Genomic DNA, 16,758 nt, shown 5'->3' with positions numbered 1-16,758 from the left:
ACAATGAAAAGCCACTGCCAGGACACACAAGAAAAACTAAACCACAGTGAGCCTGACACTTAGCTCTCATACATGGAGGAGAACCAGTTCCTACGAGCCAGACTCTGCCCTGGCTTCTGATGAAGCTCAGAGCAGATGATCACTCACTCCATATTAGCATTTTGTGATGCTCACAGGGAAGCACGCTTTAAAAAGAAGACATCCTACTCACAATTTTTCCCAAAGTCATATCAATTCATTATTTAGCCTGACTTTACAAAAATAAGGTGCTGCTGAGAAATACAAACCAAGAGCAACTATGATTTGGAACACTTCTAAGAATTAGCACTGTCCTCATGTTTATATATATTCAGGTATTCTGGATCAAAGTACTTCAAACATTAGGTATGTTTCAGTTTCTATCAAAGAGTTCTCCAAATAGTGGATCACCCTGCTCTCACTGGTAGGACAAAGGTTCACTGTTCAGTGAAATTCTTCTCTCAGCTACAAACATATACATATGTAGGTATGTGTCCACCAGGGCACAACATAAAATACGATCCTGTGTTGTATACTATGGTCAAACAACAGCTGAAGCCTTTAGTAAAGCACGGGATTTCTAAAACGCGCAGGATAAAGAATTATAAATCCAGTTTAGATCTCCTTACCTTGGATTTATACTATTATCGATGGAGTAGTACATGAACTACTCCTTCATGTAGACAGGTGCTTAGGATTTCAAGCAATTTAATCATCACTCTGAGTTTGCTACTAGCTATGTTTTATATATAAAATATACGTAAGTCACCCCTCACTCCTAACAAATTGGCAAGTGATTAGGTTCCTTAAGAGTTTAAATCTTTACCATTTTAGTTCAGCTCTAACAGAGGACCAGGAAAAGTTTTCCAAAAATCTGTCCTCAAAAAGATTAAGAAAATCAAAACTGACAGCAAAAGTAAAGAAACATGTGTTGTGCCTTCCCACAAACTTAACTGGAAAGCAAAGAGCAGGCCTTGATGATTTACATGGGAATGAAAGCGACTACTGAGGTAATTATCAGCTCAGAGGAACACGGAGCTCAGTGTTCACAGAGAGCTTCAGATCTGGAGGAAGGGACAGTCAACACCTCCGTCGGTGTTTCTGAATGTGTTCGTGATTGAAATGACCGTCATTTTCAACAGGAACACTGCGGTCTACTGATTCTGGACAAATGGTGGCGAACCTGCCAAACCTTTGTGTTTGGAGTCACTGGGACAACCGCTCACTCCCTAAGCTGGCTCCTATAACAACTTGTTCAAGAAAGGAGATGAGAGGGAGAAGAGCCCATCATGGCCACAGACCAGTCACTGGTCCCCAGCAGCGATGCTCCCTCCCACCAGTCCGCCTCCCCAGGCAGTGACTGAGTAGCAAGGAGAAACACAGCAAGGCACCTCAAGCTGTTGTAACTGCCAGAAGGAAAAACAAAAGTCTTCTCATCAAATTATAGGCTTCAATGTCTCTTAGTCAATGATTGAATAATTTGGATTTAACAATTTAGGTATAAAAAGGCTCTTATAAACAATAGAATTTAAATGTCCAATTATGTAAACATATCTCTCTTAACTGCTGTATTTATAGACATCTAAAATTGTAGATAAGCAGTTATTTTCAATTTAGTATCTATGCAATAAACTGGATGAACCATACCAATCATCTGTTTCATCAATTTAACACATCTGGAAAAATAAGGACATTAAAATCTCACCAAAAAAATTAAAAAATGTATCAAGTGATAACTTAAGGTACTCCATTACTAAAAACGATTGTTTTCCTTGACTTAAATCAGTATTTTAAACATGTCTATTAAAACAACTTTGATTTTTATGAATAAACGAATTAAGCATTGCTTATACCCACAATGTCTATGTGAGAAACACAGACTGAAACAGAACTACCATCTGTTGCTATCACTGCTATAGTATCAAGAAGGTAGGACATTGCTACAATTCCAGTAACACCTTTAGTACAATCTTCATTCACAGGATACAGTCAATTCTAACATACAGTGAACCATCGGATGGCTACCTGACCCTGTACTAACATACTACATTACTTATCGACTATTTATATATACTCATTAATTTTGCTTGTCCTAAAAGAATTACCCTAATCAGTTTCTTTCATCTCCCCCATTTCTTGATTTATTCACTTGTTTAAGAGCTATGATACCTTCCTCTCGATCACCTTTTAACAGAGGCACTCTCTTTTGATACCAGTTTACCATTTAGAATATCTTATTCTAGAACATACCACCAAAAACAAGTACGGACTGAGAAAGTAGACTTATTATTACATCTGAAAAAATTCACCTAGCCAACAAAAATCTTGAATAATAACCAAAAGCGCAAGATAAAAACAAGGTAAAAATCTGAGATTCCCACAGGACGCCTGAGTGGCTCAGCAGTTGGGCGCCTGCCTCTGGTTCAGGGCGTGATCCTGGATTCCCAGGTTCGAGTCCCACATCGGGTTCCTCGTATGCAGCCTGCTTCTCCCTCAGCCTGTATCTCTGCCTCTCTCTCTCGGTGGGTCTCTCATGAATAAATAAATAAATAAAGTCTTTTTAAAAAAAATCTGATATTCCCATATAAATCTACAAATTGAATTACTGTGATGAGCGATATTAAAAACTTGTAATACACAGCGCCCTCTACTGGAAGATAGAAAATTAAAGAAATACATCAGCTGCCTGTCACCAAATTGATAAGTGACCTTGGGCCAGTTACCTGTCTCAGTTACCGGATCTGAAAGGGAACAGTTAGAATGGCTTCATCAAATATCTGAAGAGCACCAAAAGAGGAGCACTCCCGGTTCCACTGCTGACAGAGAGTGTGTGATTCAGTACTCGTATTTCCCTACGGCCATCTGAGTGGGTTCAGAGCCCTGCTGGAGAAGCACCTGAACCACATCACGCTGCGGATGAAGCTCATCAGGATCTGGAGCTCATCACCTGTTATTTCAATGTGTGAGGCACTGACATTACTTTGCAACATTTTTTTTTTTTTTTTTTACTTTGCAACATTTTTAAGCAATAAGTAGAATTCTCATTAAGGTAACGTGTACTTAAAAATCATAAGAAAAGGAAATCACAAAAGGCAGAAGATCTCGGTTCAAAAAACTTAGGCAAGAACAATGGCAGAGGAGATAAGAGACCCTCCCCCCTCCCACTTCCGCAGGGGGTACGACCCGATAACATGGCACTTTGTAAATTCTAAAAATGCTGCCTCGGTCATGTTTGGCTTTGTATATTTAAATACGTGAGGATTTTGTATACAAATGTGTGAAATGATTAGTTTTACATAAACTAAATATAAAAATTATCAAATATTAAAAACCTAGAAAAACTTCCTCTCTCCGTGTTTTACAGAATAGCACATTTAAAATAGAGACATTTTTAACTGGAAGTCCCTCCTGTGTCAGCTGGGTGGAGGACACCGTGGTACAGGAGGACAACCACTCAGGAAGCGTTCTTTCTTCAGCTCAGTAACATGAACAGAAAATAATCTTTCAAATACCACTAACATCCTAAAAATGTCAGCTAAACGTCAATAGAGTCAATAATCTTTATCCCAAGCCCTTTCCAGGAATACTTTCACATCTTCTGTAATTCAGAAAAGCAGTATATCCTACCTGTTTTCTTGCCTGCGGTAGTCCTGCTGCTGCTCTACTCTCATCATCGGCTTCACCATCCCTCGCTCCGCTGTGCTGGAGGCAGACAATACCCTGTCGCCGTCCAGCCGAGTGGTGCTCTAAGCCAAGGGGAAAACACAGAGCGTTTAAACACACCATGCAAACGAACCAAGCGTACACTTCCTGTGGCAGGTGAGGCTCTGGTGCAAGGCTGCCAGGCAGGGGACGGCAGGAGAGGGATGCAGAGGAGGAGCACAGACCAGAAGAAGGCGCAGCAACACGGAGGATGTCATACCCACAGTGGAATGCCCCAAACACACCATCATTGAAAGAATAATAAAACAGCCAGGGAAAAGTGGTACATATACACCAGGGTTCTGTACACAGTACAGTAACAACAGCGACTACTCCAGAAAGTTCTCTTAAAACAGGAGAGAGCTGAGAGAGTATGTCTAATAAGAAAAGTCAAGGTCTTTGTTTTACTTAAGGAGTTAAATATCTACTCATCACAGTGCAACACCCAGTGAAGAATTTGGTACAGAAACTGGTTTATTTCTTGCCCTTAATCAACAGAGAAAAACACATTTATAGCAGCCCAGGGCAGTACATGTAAGCTCTTCCAAGCAGGGCACATCCCTAACCAACCTACGGCAGACAAAATGGATAAGCTACCTATATCAGTAAGAAAATAATTAGAACAGAATCAATAAAATTATACAAAGAAAATCACTGAAGCAAAAATTTTATGTAAAATTTCTCATTTTATTTGTTTATTGTAGAAATTGAGCTTGATAATAGAAATCATTCTTGTCTTACCAACCAGATAGTAACTCCTGGCTATATTTTTTAGTTTTTCTTATTTTCCATAAATGAGGTTATACAACCTACCCTGTAAAAAAATACTCTATGTTGTAAACATTTTACAATATTTTTATGTTATGGAACTGTAATGGCTGTGTAACATTTTGTTGTCTGTTCACCAAAGTTCATTGAACTAATCTTTGATTACATTGCTTAAAATGTTCACCAGGACAGGGTGTCCTGACAAGCATGCTTGTAAATATATATATTTTTTCACATGCAGTGATTACTTCCATAAATACATTTACAGAAATAAAAATGCTTGGTCAATGGATGGCAACAGACTACAAAAAATTGTTATAAGTGAACAATAAAAAGGCAATGGATAAACTAGGTTATGTTTATGAGCTTACATATTACAAACAAAATAATTTTAGCCTATTTTTGAATAAAACACTTACAAAATCATAACCGAAGGCTAAAGGAAAGTGTGTGCGTGCGTGCAAGTGCACACAGATATTTAATTGAAAGTGTATGAATTAACACACCTGCAACATAAAGAGTTCAGAAAAGGATCCATGAAGATGTTACCAATAGCCAGCTATAAATTGCAGGTGAATGCTTTTCATTTCTGTATGTTTTTTTCTTAATTTACCAAGTTTTCTGTTTTGACTATATACTTTTCTCAATACTAGTTTACACTTCTATAAGAAACTAAATTTTTTAAAAGATTTTATTTCTTTGTTTTAGAAAGAGAGCATGAAAAAGAGTGTGAGCAGCATGCATGGGAGGAGGGACAGAAGGAGAGAGGGGGAGAGAATCCTCTAGAAGATGCCCTGCTAAGCATGAAGCCCGACAAGGGGCTGAACCCCATGTCCTCAAGATCATGACCTGAGCTGAAATCAGGGCTGTACACCCAACTGATGGAGTCACCCGGGTGCTCCTAAGAAACTCAGCTTTTTGTGAAGAAAGTCACATTTGGTTCCAAGAGCATGTGCTCATGCAGTCACTCAACAGCTCTTTACTGCAGCTTTTCCATGCTCTGGGCATGTTCTGAGCACACACAGCACAGCAGTGAATGTGTCAAGTGAGATCCCTGCTTGCACACAGCTCACCTTCCAGTCAGCACACAAGAGAAGTATCAGATAGCAATACAGGCCAGCACAAAGAATTTAAAATAAGGTATAATTATGCTTGGGGGGTCAGGGAAGATTTCTTCAAGGAGCTGATGTGTGAACTGAGGTCTTACTGGGAAGGGGCTGCTGCATGAAAACCAGTGGGAAGAACATTCAAAGAAGAGCAATCATGCCCCACCCTTCCGATGGGAGAGAGGTGTGCGGTCAGTGAACAGACACCAATGTGGCTGGTGCCGGCTAAGCCAAGGGGAAAGGTGAGCCAGGTCGAGGCAGTGGTGCGAGCCAAAGGGAAGAGTGTGTGATATGTGGGATGAAGGGCTGTGAAAGCAGGGCAGTCACAGGATCGAATTTATATTTTCAAAACATCAGGGTATCTGCTGGGAGAAGAGTGACAAGCCAGGGCAGCAGAGGAAAGGCTGCCAAGTCCGAGCCATGCAGATCTCCTGCCTATGGCAGGCCACTCACAGCAGCGATGGAGTAAGGCAGGCACCTGCAGACTATTCCAGACGAAGAGCAAATGGAACTTGCCAACGATGGAATGGAGAGGCTGAGAGAAGGAAGGAACCAGGATAAGCAGTGACCAACCTCTGTGGGGACAACACTGTGGATGAGGATGCCATTTACTAAGATGGGAAAGGATCAGGGAAAGAAAGAAAGATGTTTGAGAAAGAAAATCTAGTCTGTCTTAGCTATGTTCCACTTGAAATACATGTCAGACACCGCCACAGCTACATCCAGCAAGCCTGTGAGGTCTGCAGAGGTCAGGGCCAAAGATAGAGTGGAGAGTCATGAACATAAAGATATATTTTAACTCCCTGACTGCACAAGATTCCCAGGAATATGCATACACAGGAGGGAAGGTGCCCAGGTCAGAAAGCAATGGGAGGAGTCCAGCGGAGGAAGGGGGGAGGAGGTGCCACCCCTAGATGAGCACAAGGAGGAACACCAAGGCGGGAGAGGTCGGGAGAGTGACACCCTGCAGTGGAAATAAAAACATGGCCCAGGTCAGTGGTGCGGACCTCGCTCAGGCAGTGGACCAGGCTATCTGGGTGTGAGCAGAGCTGGTGACAAGCACCGTCCCAATGAGGATGTGGGACTCAAGGGAAGATGATGGAACAACAAGAGGTGGACCACAGAGCGATTCCTCAAGAAAACGTGTGACGAAGAGCAGCAGAACACCGGAGGCAATGGTTGGAGGACTGGCACAGGTGTTTAAGAGCAGGAGGTGCTGAGCCGGTGGGGATGGCTCCTTGGCAGGCCGCACCCGGAGTAGCCCCTTTTCTGAATCTGCACCAAGCCCGTTATCTGGCTTTAGGCAGTGGAAGGTGAAGGAATTGAACCTGGGTGCCAGCTCTGGCCCAAGCCTAAGAAGGCCTGTCAACTCCCTGATTTTGTGAGGCCCCGAAACATCTGGCTGCCCTCAGGGAGAGGACAGGGGGACAGGGAGGCCGGCTGGGCCATGACCCAACATACCGGAAGCCGATGCAGCAACACCAGTGACCACCAGCAAGTCCAACAAGCCAACAGCCTTGGCCAGTCCAAACCACAATGCACAACAGTTAGTAAATAAAACACGTGCTATTTTATTTTAGTCCACTAAGTTCTGGGGTGGTTTGCTATTGAACAATAGATAACCAAAATGAGGACGAAGGTTCCCGGATGATGCAAGATAACAGAGAACTGTGGAAGCAAAGTGCCTGAAAAAGCAAGCTGGCAAAAAAAAAAAAAAGAAAGAAAGAAAGCTGGCAGGTGGATGAGAGCAAAGTCTGCTATCTTCAGAGGTCGCCAGACCCAGAAGAGCTGCTTCAACAGAGGATGAACCTAGGATACACTGCCTGGAGAGAGCACACTTCCCCGGCCTCAGCCCTGCTACGTTACCACTATGAGACACAGCAGCACCAATTAGGACACCCCTCAGTTAGAGACCACTGTGAGGTCTGTGCTCACACTAGTTCTATGAGCATAGGAGCAATAGTGCATCCATAGTGCCTATAACTCTACACAAACAGCCCTGTTGGGTTACGTAAATGACCTACCTTACTTGTTGGTAATGCTGTTCCACTGTGAACATCTCCTCCTAAATCAAATGTTGTCTCTTGAACAATTCTTTCAGGATAAAAAAAAGAAATACATAGAATTAGTAACTCTCAAATGAGAAGACATCCTTTTTCTCAATAACAGAAAAGAGCTAAATATTCCAATTTAAAGATCTTCAAGAAATCACTTTATTTTCACATATAATGTTAGAGAATTAAAAAGCTGTTAAAACTTCTACATTTTTCTTACTGCTATATCCTGAATATTCTCAGGATATTTTTTAAGACTATATTTTAATAACAATAAATTGAAAAAACCATAAAAGGAAAAAGCAAGCTACTTCATCACATAATGGCACACAAACGAAGGGCATATGTCTATGGTGCCAGAGCCCACACACTGACATAGGGAAGGCAACTGTGTCCACAGGAGGGTAAGGCACAGGACCTGAGCTGCCATCCTCACAAATCAATCTGATGATTTTTTTAAAAGCTCATGGATACCACTACTTAAGTTATGATAAAGAAATGGGGAATTTTTATATAATGTTAGTAATCAGATTAAGTTACATTTTAAACAATTTTTTAGAATATCTAAAAATACCAAACTTTTAAACCCATCATTATGAAAAATTCAGAATATAAACAAAATCTCATTTTAAAGAGTCAATAACCTGAAACAAGCTATGGTTCTTTGGCACAATGAGGGTAAATACCACCCATTAATCCTAGTCCAAGGGAAAGACCCCAATAAAAGGAAAAAAAAGAGCCCTAAAACACCTGGAAACCAACAGGATGGGTTAGTGCTTAAATTCCCTGGGCTTCTGCCCAAGATAATAAAAAGAAAATGACAATCTTTTTCTTATTTAAAGACAACACTCTAGTTTCACAGCACTGTGGTAACTTTAAACTTGTACTTAAGCCCAATCTATAGGATGAAATCACAAGTGATATAAAAGTTCAAAATTGTTTTTCGAATTAGAAAACCAGGTACAAATTCCACTTCTATGTCATCACTATGAAAATAAAATCATCTTGTAATGCAAAATAATACAACACTTTAAAAAAAAAAAAGATTTATTTATTTATTCATGAGAGAGAAAGAAAGGCAGACATAGGCAGAGAGAGAGAAGCAGGCTCCATGCAGGGAGCCTGATGTGGGACTCAATCTCCGAACCAGGGATCATGCCCTGAGATAAAGGCAGACGCTCAACCGCTGAGCCACCCAGGTGTCCCGATACCACTTTCAACAGGAAGTTGAGAAAGTAGCAGCTTTTCCTGAGGCTCCATACTTTGTCAGCGATCCTGTCACCAAGATAGTAACAACAGAGAAACTGTTCTCCTGGTCTCTAATGGTTAGAATGGGAAATTTACTTTAGTCATTCTGTCTCTGATAATGAAAAGATAGTTCACCTCCTTGTCATCTATCAAAGCTACACATGCACTGCACCTACCCCTAACTCCATGCTGTTGATGTACACAAATATAACCTGATAAGCCTTCTTGACTCCACTTGTAAAATAACAAATTTACTCAATACCATGCAAAGCTTGTTATTGTTCCCCCAGAGTTAACAAGACATTAAAGTTTAACATGGACACATTTATACTGCACTCTATAGATACATAAATGATTACAAAATGATCTCATTCATGACTCTGAGGACATTATCTAAGAATGACCACTGAGGATAAGAACCATGTCTTGGCCACCTCAGCTCAGAGCACTGTGACATGTGACACTTGTGCTCCAAGAATGCAGGCTAGATGTATACATGAAGAGATGAAGGAGAGCACTGAATGTATCAACAGAAGTCCCATACTGACCATCAACATCAAATTGTGCTACTTTGCTCATACATACACCATTACTAAGGCTTTGAAGACACTGACCGTGAAACCTGCAATTAAGAATACATGCATCAAAAAAAAAAAAAAAGAATAAATGCATCATATATCCCTCAAGGAACTAGGAAAAGAAGAACAAACAAAGCCCAAAGTTACTAGAAGGAAGGAAATGAAATCAGAAATGAAAAGAGAAGACTTTACAACTGATAACCAAAAATAAAACCACATATCAGACCACTATAAACAACAGTTTGCCAACAAACTGGACAACCTAGAAAAAACAGATGAAGTCCTAGAAACACACAAACTATCTGGACTGAACCATGATGAGATAGAGAATCTGAATAGACAGATTAATCCTCCCAACAAACCGAAGTCCAGGACCAGATGGCTTTACTGGTGACTTCCACCAAATGTTCAAAGAAGAATGGTTACCAATCCTTCTCAAAGTCTCCAAAAACTAGAAGAGGAGGGATCTTTTACAAACTAATTTTACGAGACCAGCATTACTCTGATACCAAAACCAGAAAAGGGCACCAGAAAAGAGAATTACAGGCTAATATCCCTGAAGAACATACACACAAAAATCTTCAACAAAATATTAGCAAACCAAATTCAACATTACATTAAAGGGATCACACACCATGATCAAGTGGGATTTATTCCAGGGATGCAAGGATGGTTCAACATCCACCCATCAATCAATGTGATGTACCATATTAACAAAAGAAAAGATGAAGATCACAGGATCAACTTAACAGATGCAGAGAAAGCATTTGACAAAATCCAATATCCAATTATGGTAAGAACTCTCAACAAAGCAAGTATAGAGGGAATGTATCTCAATGAAATAAAGGCCATATGTGACATGGCCACAGCTACATCATACTCAATGATGACGAGCTGAAGGCTTTCTTCTAAGATCGGGAGGAGCAACACAAGGATGCCCATTCTCATCATTTTTATCCAACATGGTACTGGATGAGTTAACAGAGCCATTAGGCAAGAGAAAGAAATAAGAGGCATCCACATTGGAAAGGTAGAAACAAATCTGTCACTATTTGCAGATAACATGGTATTACCTATAGAAAACCCTAAGGACTCTATCAAAAATATATATATTAGTTACGGAGTGTTATATATATATATTTATATAAAAATTACATAAATAAGTATATATATACATAAACATACATACACATATATATAAAATGGAGTATTTCAGCCATAAGAAAGAAGGGAAGTTTACCATTTACAAAGCGTGGATGGACCTGGAGAGCAATGTGCTCAGTGAAATAAGCCAGACAGAGAAAGGCAAATACTATATTATCTCATATGCAGAATCTAAAAAAAAAAAAGAAAAAAAAAAAGAAATCTAAGCTCATAGACACTTAGATGTTCTAAGTGAGAACAGATTGGTCGTTGCCAAAGGCAGGGGTAGCAACTGGGTAAAGTGGGTCAAAAGGTAAAAAATTCCAGTTATAGAATAAATATAAGTCATGGGGATGTGATGTATGGCATGGAAACTACAGTTAATAATACTGTATTGCATATCTGAAAGTTGCTAAGAGAGTTAATCTTGCAAGTTTTCATCACAAGAAAAAAAAATGTACCAATGTATGGTGATGGATAGTAACTGGACTTATTATGGTGATCATTTAAAATATATATATATATATATATAACATATCACAAACACAGCTGTGAAAAACACCCATGGATTATCTACCTAGACATGTGTGTAACAGTCTGATGACAGAACAAAATCAGTATTTAAAAAAAAAAAAAAAGAAAAGAAAGTTCTAATTTATGTATGTACATGTAAGTACTGGCATATTCAACCACTACACAGTTTTTACTAGATTTGTAGGGAAAAGATGTTAACAATAATAAACCTAAAATTTCATTGCACACTCCTGTAAAAGAAAACTAAGCTATGTTCTTAATAAGATACTGCTTTTGAAAAAAAAAAAAAAAAAGATTCTGCTTTTGGCCAGAGAAGATGAGAAAAGACACCTGGAGGCCTCCAAAGCAGGTGCAATTATGGCAAGACAACTAGGGAGCGACCTCGCCGAGCAGAACTGGACGGCTGTAGTGATGGGACAGGCAAAGTCTGATAGGCACAGCAACTCCTACCATCAAAATAAATCTGATTTAGGAATCAGGAATGAAGCATGATTGGGAATAACCATAGGCATCGCTGTAAACATGCAGAAGGCCAGAAGGAACCGATTTCTTTGACCGAACATCATACAGCTAAGTGGCACGTAAGACTCTCAGACAGATACCCCTCACCCTGTCCTGTCTGGTGCTGAAAGAGAGACATGGGCCTGAAGAATAGAGGAGGGTCAGAATGGAAAACATCTGAATAGGACTGTTGGCTGAAGCAAAGGGGCCACAGAGGTCACAACGAGGGGCAGGAAATGTGGACATGGCTTGTAAGTAAATACAACCTTAAGAATGGAATATAAAACACACAGTCCTCCCAGACACAAAGCGGGAAGGATGAGTTTAGATACACATTCTGTTTAAAGCTGAAAGTCAGACAGAAACGGGCTTTCTTGAGAAGTCAAGGCCCATGACAGTGTTCCTTGGGAACCAAGGGATGGGTCCTTGGCCAAACCATGGAGCTGGAGGTGAGCGGCCGGGAACAGAAGGTCTCACCCAGCCTGTGACATTTCCCACATCCCCTGTTGCCCACCAGACGGTGTGTGATGATCCATAAAGTATCATCCTACAGAAGGATATTAAGCATTCCTTGTACTAGCTGCCTTCTATCCTCTTCCTGGGCCAGGATTCAAGATGGACACAGAATGAACTAATAACCCACCAGGAAGGATCGAGGCAGAGTTTACAATGCCGGGAAACTGGCAAAAGACCAAAGGAAGAAACTGCAAATTTTTGCCTGCCCCAGAGTATCAGTTCTGGGAGGCTAACGAAAGTGAGGTCACAGCACAGAACAGTGGGACAGGCAGCAGCCTGAAGACCACCCACATGTGGCATCCGCAGGGCTTGGGGCAGAGGGCTTCCACTTAGCAGACTCTGTGGACCCTTCAAGAGCCTGCAGGAAGGGCCATGGGAGCTGTTGCCCCAAGACTATGCCCCAGCAGCCTGCAAGACGGGTGATAATGGAGCCACGCAGCATATTCCTTTAAAAATCACCATTACTGGGCAGCCCAGGTGGCTCAGCAGTTTAGCGCCACCTTCAGCCCAGGCGCGATCCTGGAGACCCACATTGGGCTCCCTGCATGGAGCCTGTTCCTCCCTCTGTCTGTGTCTCTGCCTCTCTCTCTCTCATAAATAAAATTTAAAAAAAAATAAAAAAATAAAAAACAATAATAATCACCATTACCATAAAGGAAGTCCTACTCCCTCCCCCATCAATGTTTTCCCAGGTCCTCAGTGAGGACTGTTGTTTTCTGGTCACACTGCCAGTCCTCACAAAGGCGCTAGGTGGAGCTAAAATATTCTAAATTCCTTAAAGAGCTCAGCGTGTCTCATCACTACTAACAAGAAAAAAAAAAAAACAACAAAAATTTAGCTACATGGGATTGTTCCATAATATATCACAGTTCCTCATAAAAGAATAAACTATTGACTAAAAAAACAAGATTTGAAACCAACTTAAAAACCAGCTACAACTGCCAATTTTGCGATGAAGTCAAGACCTGGAAGTTTCTTCTTCCCTCTGCAACCAACCCAGATCAACAAGAACAACAAACCCCACCATGAATTCCTAAAAATGAAACCACCTGTAACGTATGCCTAATTCAGACTCTGCTACACATCATCGAACCAGCGTAAACTCTTAGAGCAATTACCCAGGTTTATGTCTGGGACCCTTGGCGGTCAGGCTTCCATCCACAGATCGCTTTGCCAGAGCGTGGTCCTGGCTGGGATCCACAAACTTGAACACGTGTGACGCCCCAAACTGCACTTTCATCCCGCTCTGTAGCATGGTTGTCTCCGAGATGCGCTGTCCTTCCACGTAAGTCTCAGCATCCATGCTTCTCGGCGTTACAGTGACAACTCCATCCATGTTTGTGAGGTCGCAGTGGTGGGGCTGAATTCCTGATCCGAACAGCTAAAATAAAATCAAAGAAGCTTCCATCATAAAGGACACAGTATTGAAAAACAATCTTAGGGGCGCCTGGGAGGCTCCGCTGGTTAAGGAGCTGACTCCTCATCTCAGCTTGGGTCTTGATCTCAAGCTCATGAGTTCAAGCCCTGGACTGGGCTCCAAACTGAGTGTGGAGCTTTCGTAAAAGCAAAGAAGCCAGTATTTCAAAACAGTGAGTTCTTCTTTTATTATATAAATATAAGATAAACTGGCTTTCTGATACTTAAGTGGATTCTCCTCCTACAGTATAAAAACAAACACACACTATCAAAATAGTGTCAAAGTAATTGAACACATTATGTTTGGCATCCAGTAACTTGTTTAAGACACCCTGTAAGTTTGAATCGAAAAGTACATGGTCATCTTAAACATTTATGAGATAGTCAAGAATAAATCTGTACAGATCATTAGGATCACAAATTCTATTTATGCATTTTACTGCTGTGCTGAAAGAAGGGATGCCAGAACTAAAAATGACACTGAACAACCTGACCCATCATTCATAGCTGGGATAGGACAGCACAGGGGAAGGGCGGTTTGCCGAAGTGAGCTGAGATGGGTCAGGTAATGAACCTGGCCTTCCTCCTTTAAAGAACATGCTATGCTGTTTTAACAAAATACCTGAGAACCACATTGGCTAACACTGTGACTACAGTTCAGGGAATGCCCACTGCTACGGGCATCAGACCCGGTGGCAGGCTACCTCCTCCATCCCTGAAAAAGACCCATGGAGTTATCACCACCTTCTGGAGAAAAGCCAAGTCTCGGAAGAACCCCACAACCAGGCCAAGTTTCCAAGGTGGAGAGTGGACATAATTTCACAGGCTGCTCTGTTCATGCTGAAGCAAAGGAAAGCGGCCGAAAGTACACAGTTATTTATATTAAAATGCAGACTTTCACTCAGCATGATACCCTCCAGTTCCATCCACGTTGAAGCAAATGGTGGGTATTTTTGTCCATTCCTGCACTTGCTACTGTGCGGCAGGCCCTATACCGGGTGCCCTCACCTACCCAAATGTAAGAACTACAAAATGCGTGAGAGCTACAGCACGCCTGCGCACCTGGATGGAGTTCTCATCAAACTTTTCCGTCCCAACCTCAGTAACGCTCAACTGAAGGCGGTAAAGCTTGGGCTTATCTCTGGAGTCAGAGCCATCTGCAGAGAGAAGAACAGAGCTTCATTTGCCAAGTCTGATGTTCTCATCACGTTATTTGAACAAACCAACAAAGCAAGCGAACAAAAGCTTATCTTAGAAATGATATAACAGTTCCCAATTCTCAGGGTTTCATTTCAAAGAGTTCTCCAAACTTAAATCATGCAATTTAACTAACTGAATATAGAAAATTCAAATTAAGACACAGACACGTCAGCTTCTGTTTAATACAATTTAAGGGGCTAACATCATCATCCATAACCAACATTCTTCTTATCACATAAAAAGAAATTTCTCCACCATGCAGCCCTGGATTTTTGTTAATGGCTCTGAAGAGCAATTCTATTAAGCAGATAAAGATTAGCAAAAATAGACCTTCCTTTCAGAGCAAACCTGCCACCTATATATATAGCACAGGGCACTATATGGATGGACTGACAGGGCACAGCTGCATCGCTGATGGAGATTTTAAATGCACAACTTCCCAGCCCATCCAGACCTTCAGACCAAGATCTCTAGGGGTGGGGCGCACACACATAATCTCCCCAAGGGATTCCAATGCCCATTCCTGACATTAAGTTCCAGTAACAACTACCATTAAAAGTGCTTAGCTTTGTGGAGTGGAGTGTGTGTGTGTGTGTAGGGAGGGAGGGACAGAAAGAGATAATGTGTTTTTTTTGTTGTTTTTTTTTTAATACCTCTGTGAACTGCTACCATTATTTGACTTCCCTGTGCATGAATTCCTATGATGGGGTTGGTGTGTGGAGAAGGAAAAAGAACCAGTGTCAAGACATCTGGTCCATTTACACCCTGATGTTCATTCACTTCTCACCTACTATATTCAACCTAACACAGGCTGTCAATCAAAGATTTATTCTGATTTCAGAGCTGTTAACATACTAGGAAACAAGCCTCACAGAATCAGTGAATCATGATACCATCTCCCAGCCATGACAGCCAACCAGGTGTGTGCCATCCACAGTGCAGAGTCCTTAAGGGGGCCACGTAGAGTCTCCCTGGCCTACTTTAATGCATTAATAAACTGCTGATCCATTTATTAAGTTGCCAGTTAAAACCTCTGGTCACTGGGACCAGGAATTAAGCTGTGAGAGGTTCAGAAGTTAGACACCGGGGTAATGAGCATGAGGTGTTATATAAGATGGATGAATCACTGACCTCTACCTCTGAAACCAATAATACAGTGTATGTTCATTAACTGAATTTAAATTAAAAAATAAAAATAAAATGCAGTTTGAATTTAAAAAAAAAAGAATTAAACACTGGGAGTGTCTGCAGGTTTAAGACTACTAAAATCTCTTAGCTGTGGTGTGGTCTCAACTCTCAGACAAAACACACCGTGAACATACAAGTTCTATTAGGATTGTTGTTAAATTTAGAGTACACAAAATAACATTCTAATAACAATATTTCCCATTTCTGAAATATTTTAGAAACCTGTCAAATCTGGATAAAAGTAGCCTGTATTTGAGAACCACAACACCTAATATGCATGAAAAGACTGGTTCATAATTGACAATGCTGTGCAGCTGGAATCTCCTCATTGTGTGTGGTGGCAACTGGAGCATTTTTTTTTTTTTTAAGCAGTTTTATTTTCAACTCCAACTCCACGTCCTGATCCAAAATGAGGCATCAGAACCACGTGGGCCTTTCCTGGACGTAGGCAGTTCATTCCCTTCTAGAGCTGCTGAGTCCAGTCCCCCAGGAATGTCTATTATTTTGCTTGCTTTAAACACCACAGGCGGTCCCAATAAATCCTCCCAGGCAGGAAACCTTGTGTGTTCTTCCCATCCTCCACAGGCCTGTACGCTACTTTATCGTCATACCACTAACCCTAGTTTATGATTATTTCCATTTACTTGCCTCCCCTATCTCTGAGCTCCTTAGTAGCTAGATTTAAAAAAAAAAAAAAAAAAAAAACTTGATCCTAGCACTCAGTACAGTGCCTGGTCCACAGTATTCACCCAACAAAGATTTAATTTATTACAGTTAATTAACTAG

The 16,758-nt window shown here is 41.0% G+C and overlaps 1 protein-coding gene across 20 annotated transcripts in view; it reads right to left on the bottom strand.

The window, feature by feature from the left end:
• AFDN (afadin, adherens junction formation factor) overlaps positions 1–16,758 on the bottom strand; it is a 137,650-nt gene that overhangs the window by 53,528 nt on the left and 67,364 nt on the right. For all 20 annotated transcript variants that reach the window (XM_025422771.3, XM_025422770.3, XM_025422761.3 and 17 more), the window contains 4 exons: positions 14,647–14,741; positions 13,287–13,549; positions 7,619–7,688; positions 3,646–3,764 (listed from right to left, as the gene is read on the bottom strand). In XM_025422771.3, the coding sequence (XP_025278556.3) occupies positions 3,646–3,764; positions 7,619–7,688; positions 13,287–13,549; positions 14,647–14,741 (547 nt within the window). The remainder of the gene's footprint in view (positions 1–3,645; positions 3,765–7,618; positions 7,689–13,286; positions 13,550–14,646; positions 14,742–16,758) is intronic.

Source organism: Canis lupus, chromosome 1, assembly GCF_003254725.2.
Source record: "Canis lupus dingo isolate Sandy chromosome 1, ASM325472v2, whole genome shotgun sequence".
Lineage (NCBI taxonomy): Eukaryota > Metazoa > Chordata > Mammalia > Carnivora > Canidae > Canis > Canis lupus.
The sequence above is the reverse complement of the archived record's forward strand: the minus strand, read 5'-3'. Positions and strand labels throughout refer to the sequence as shown.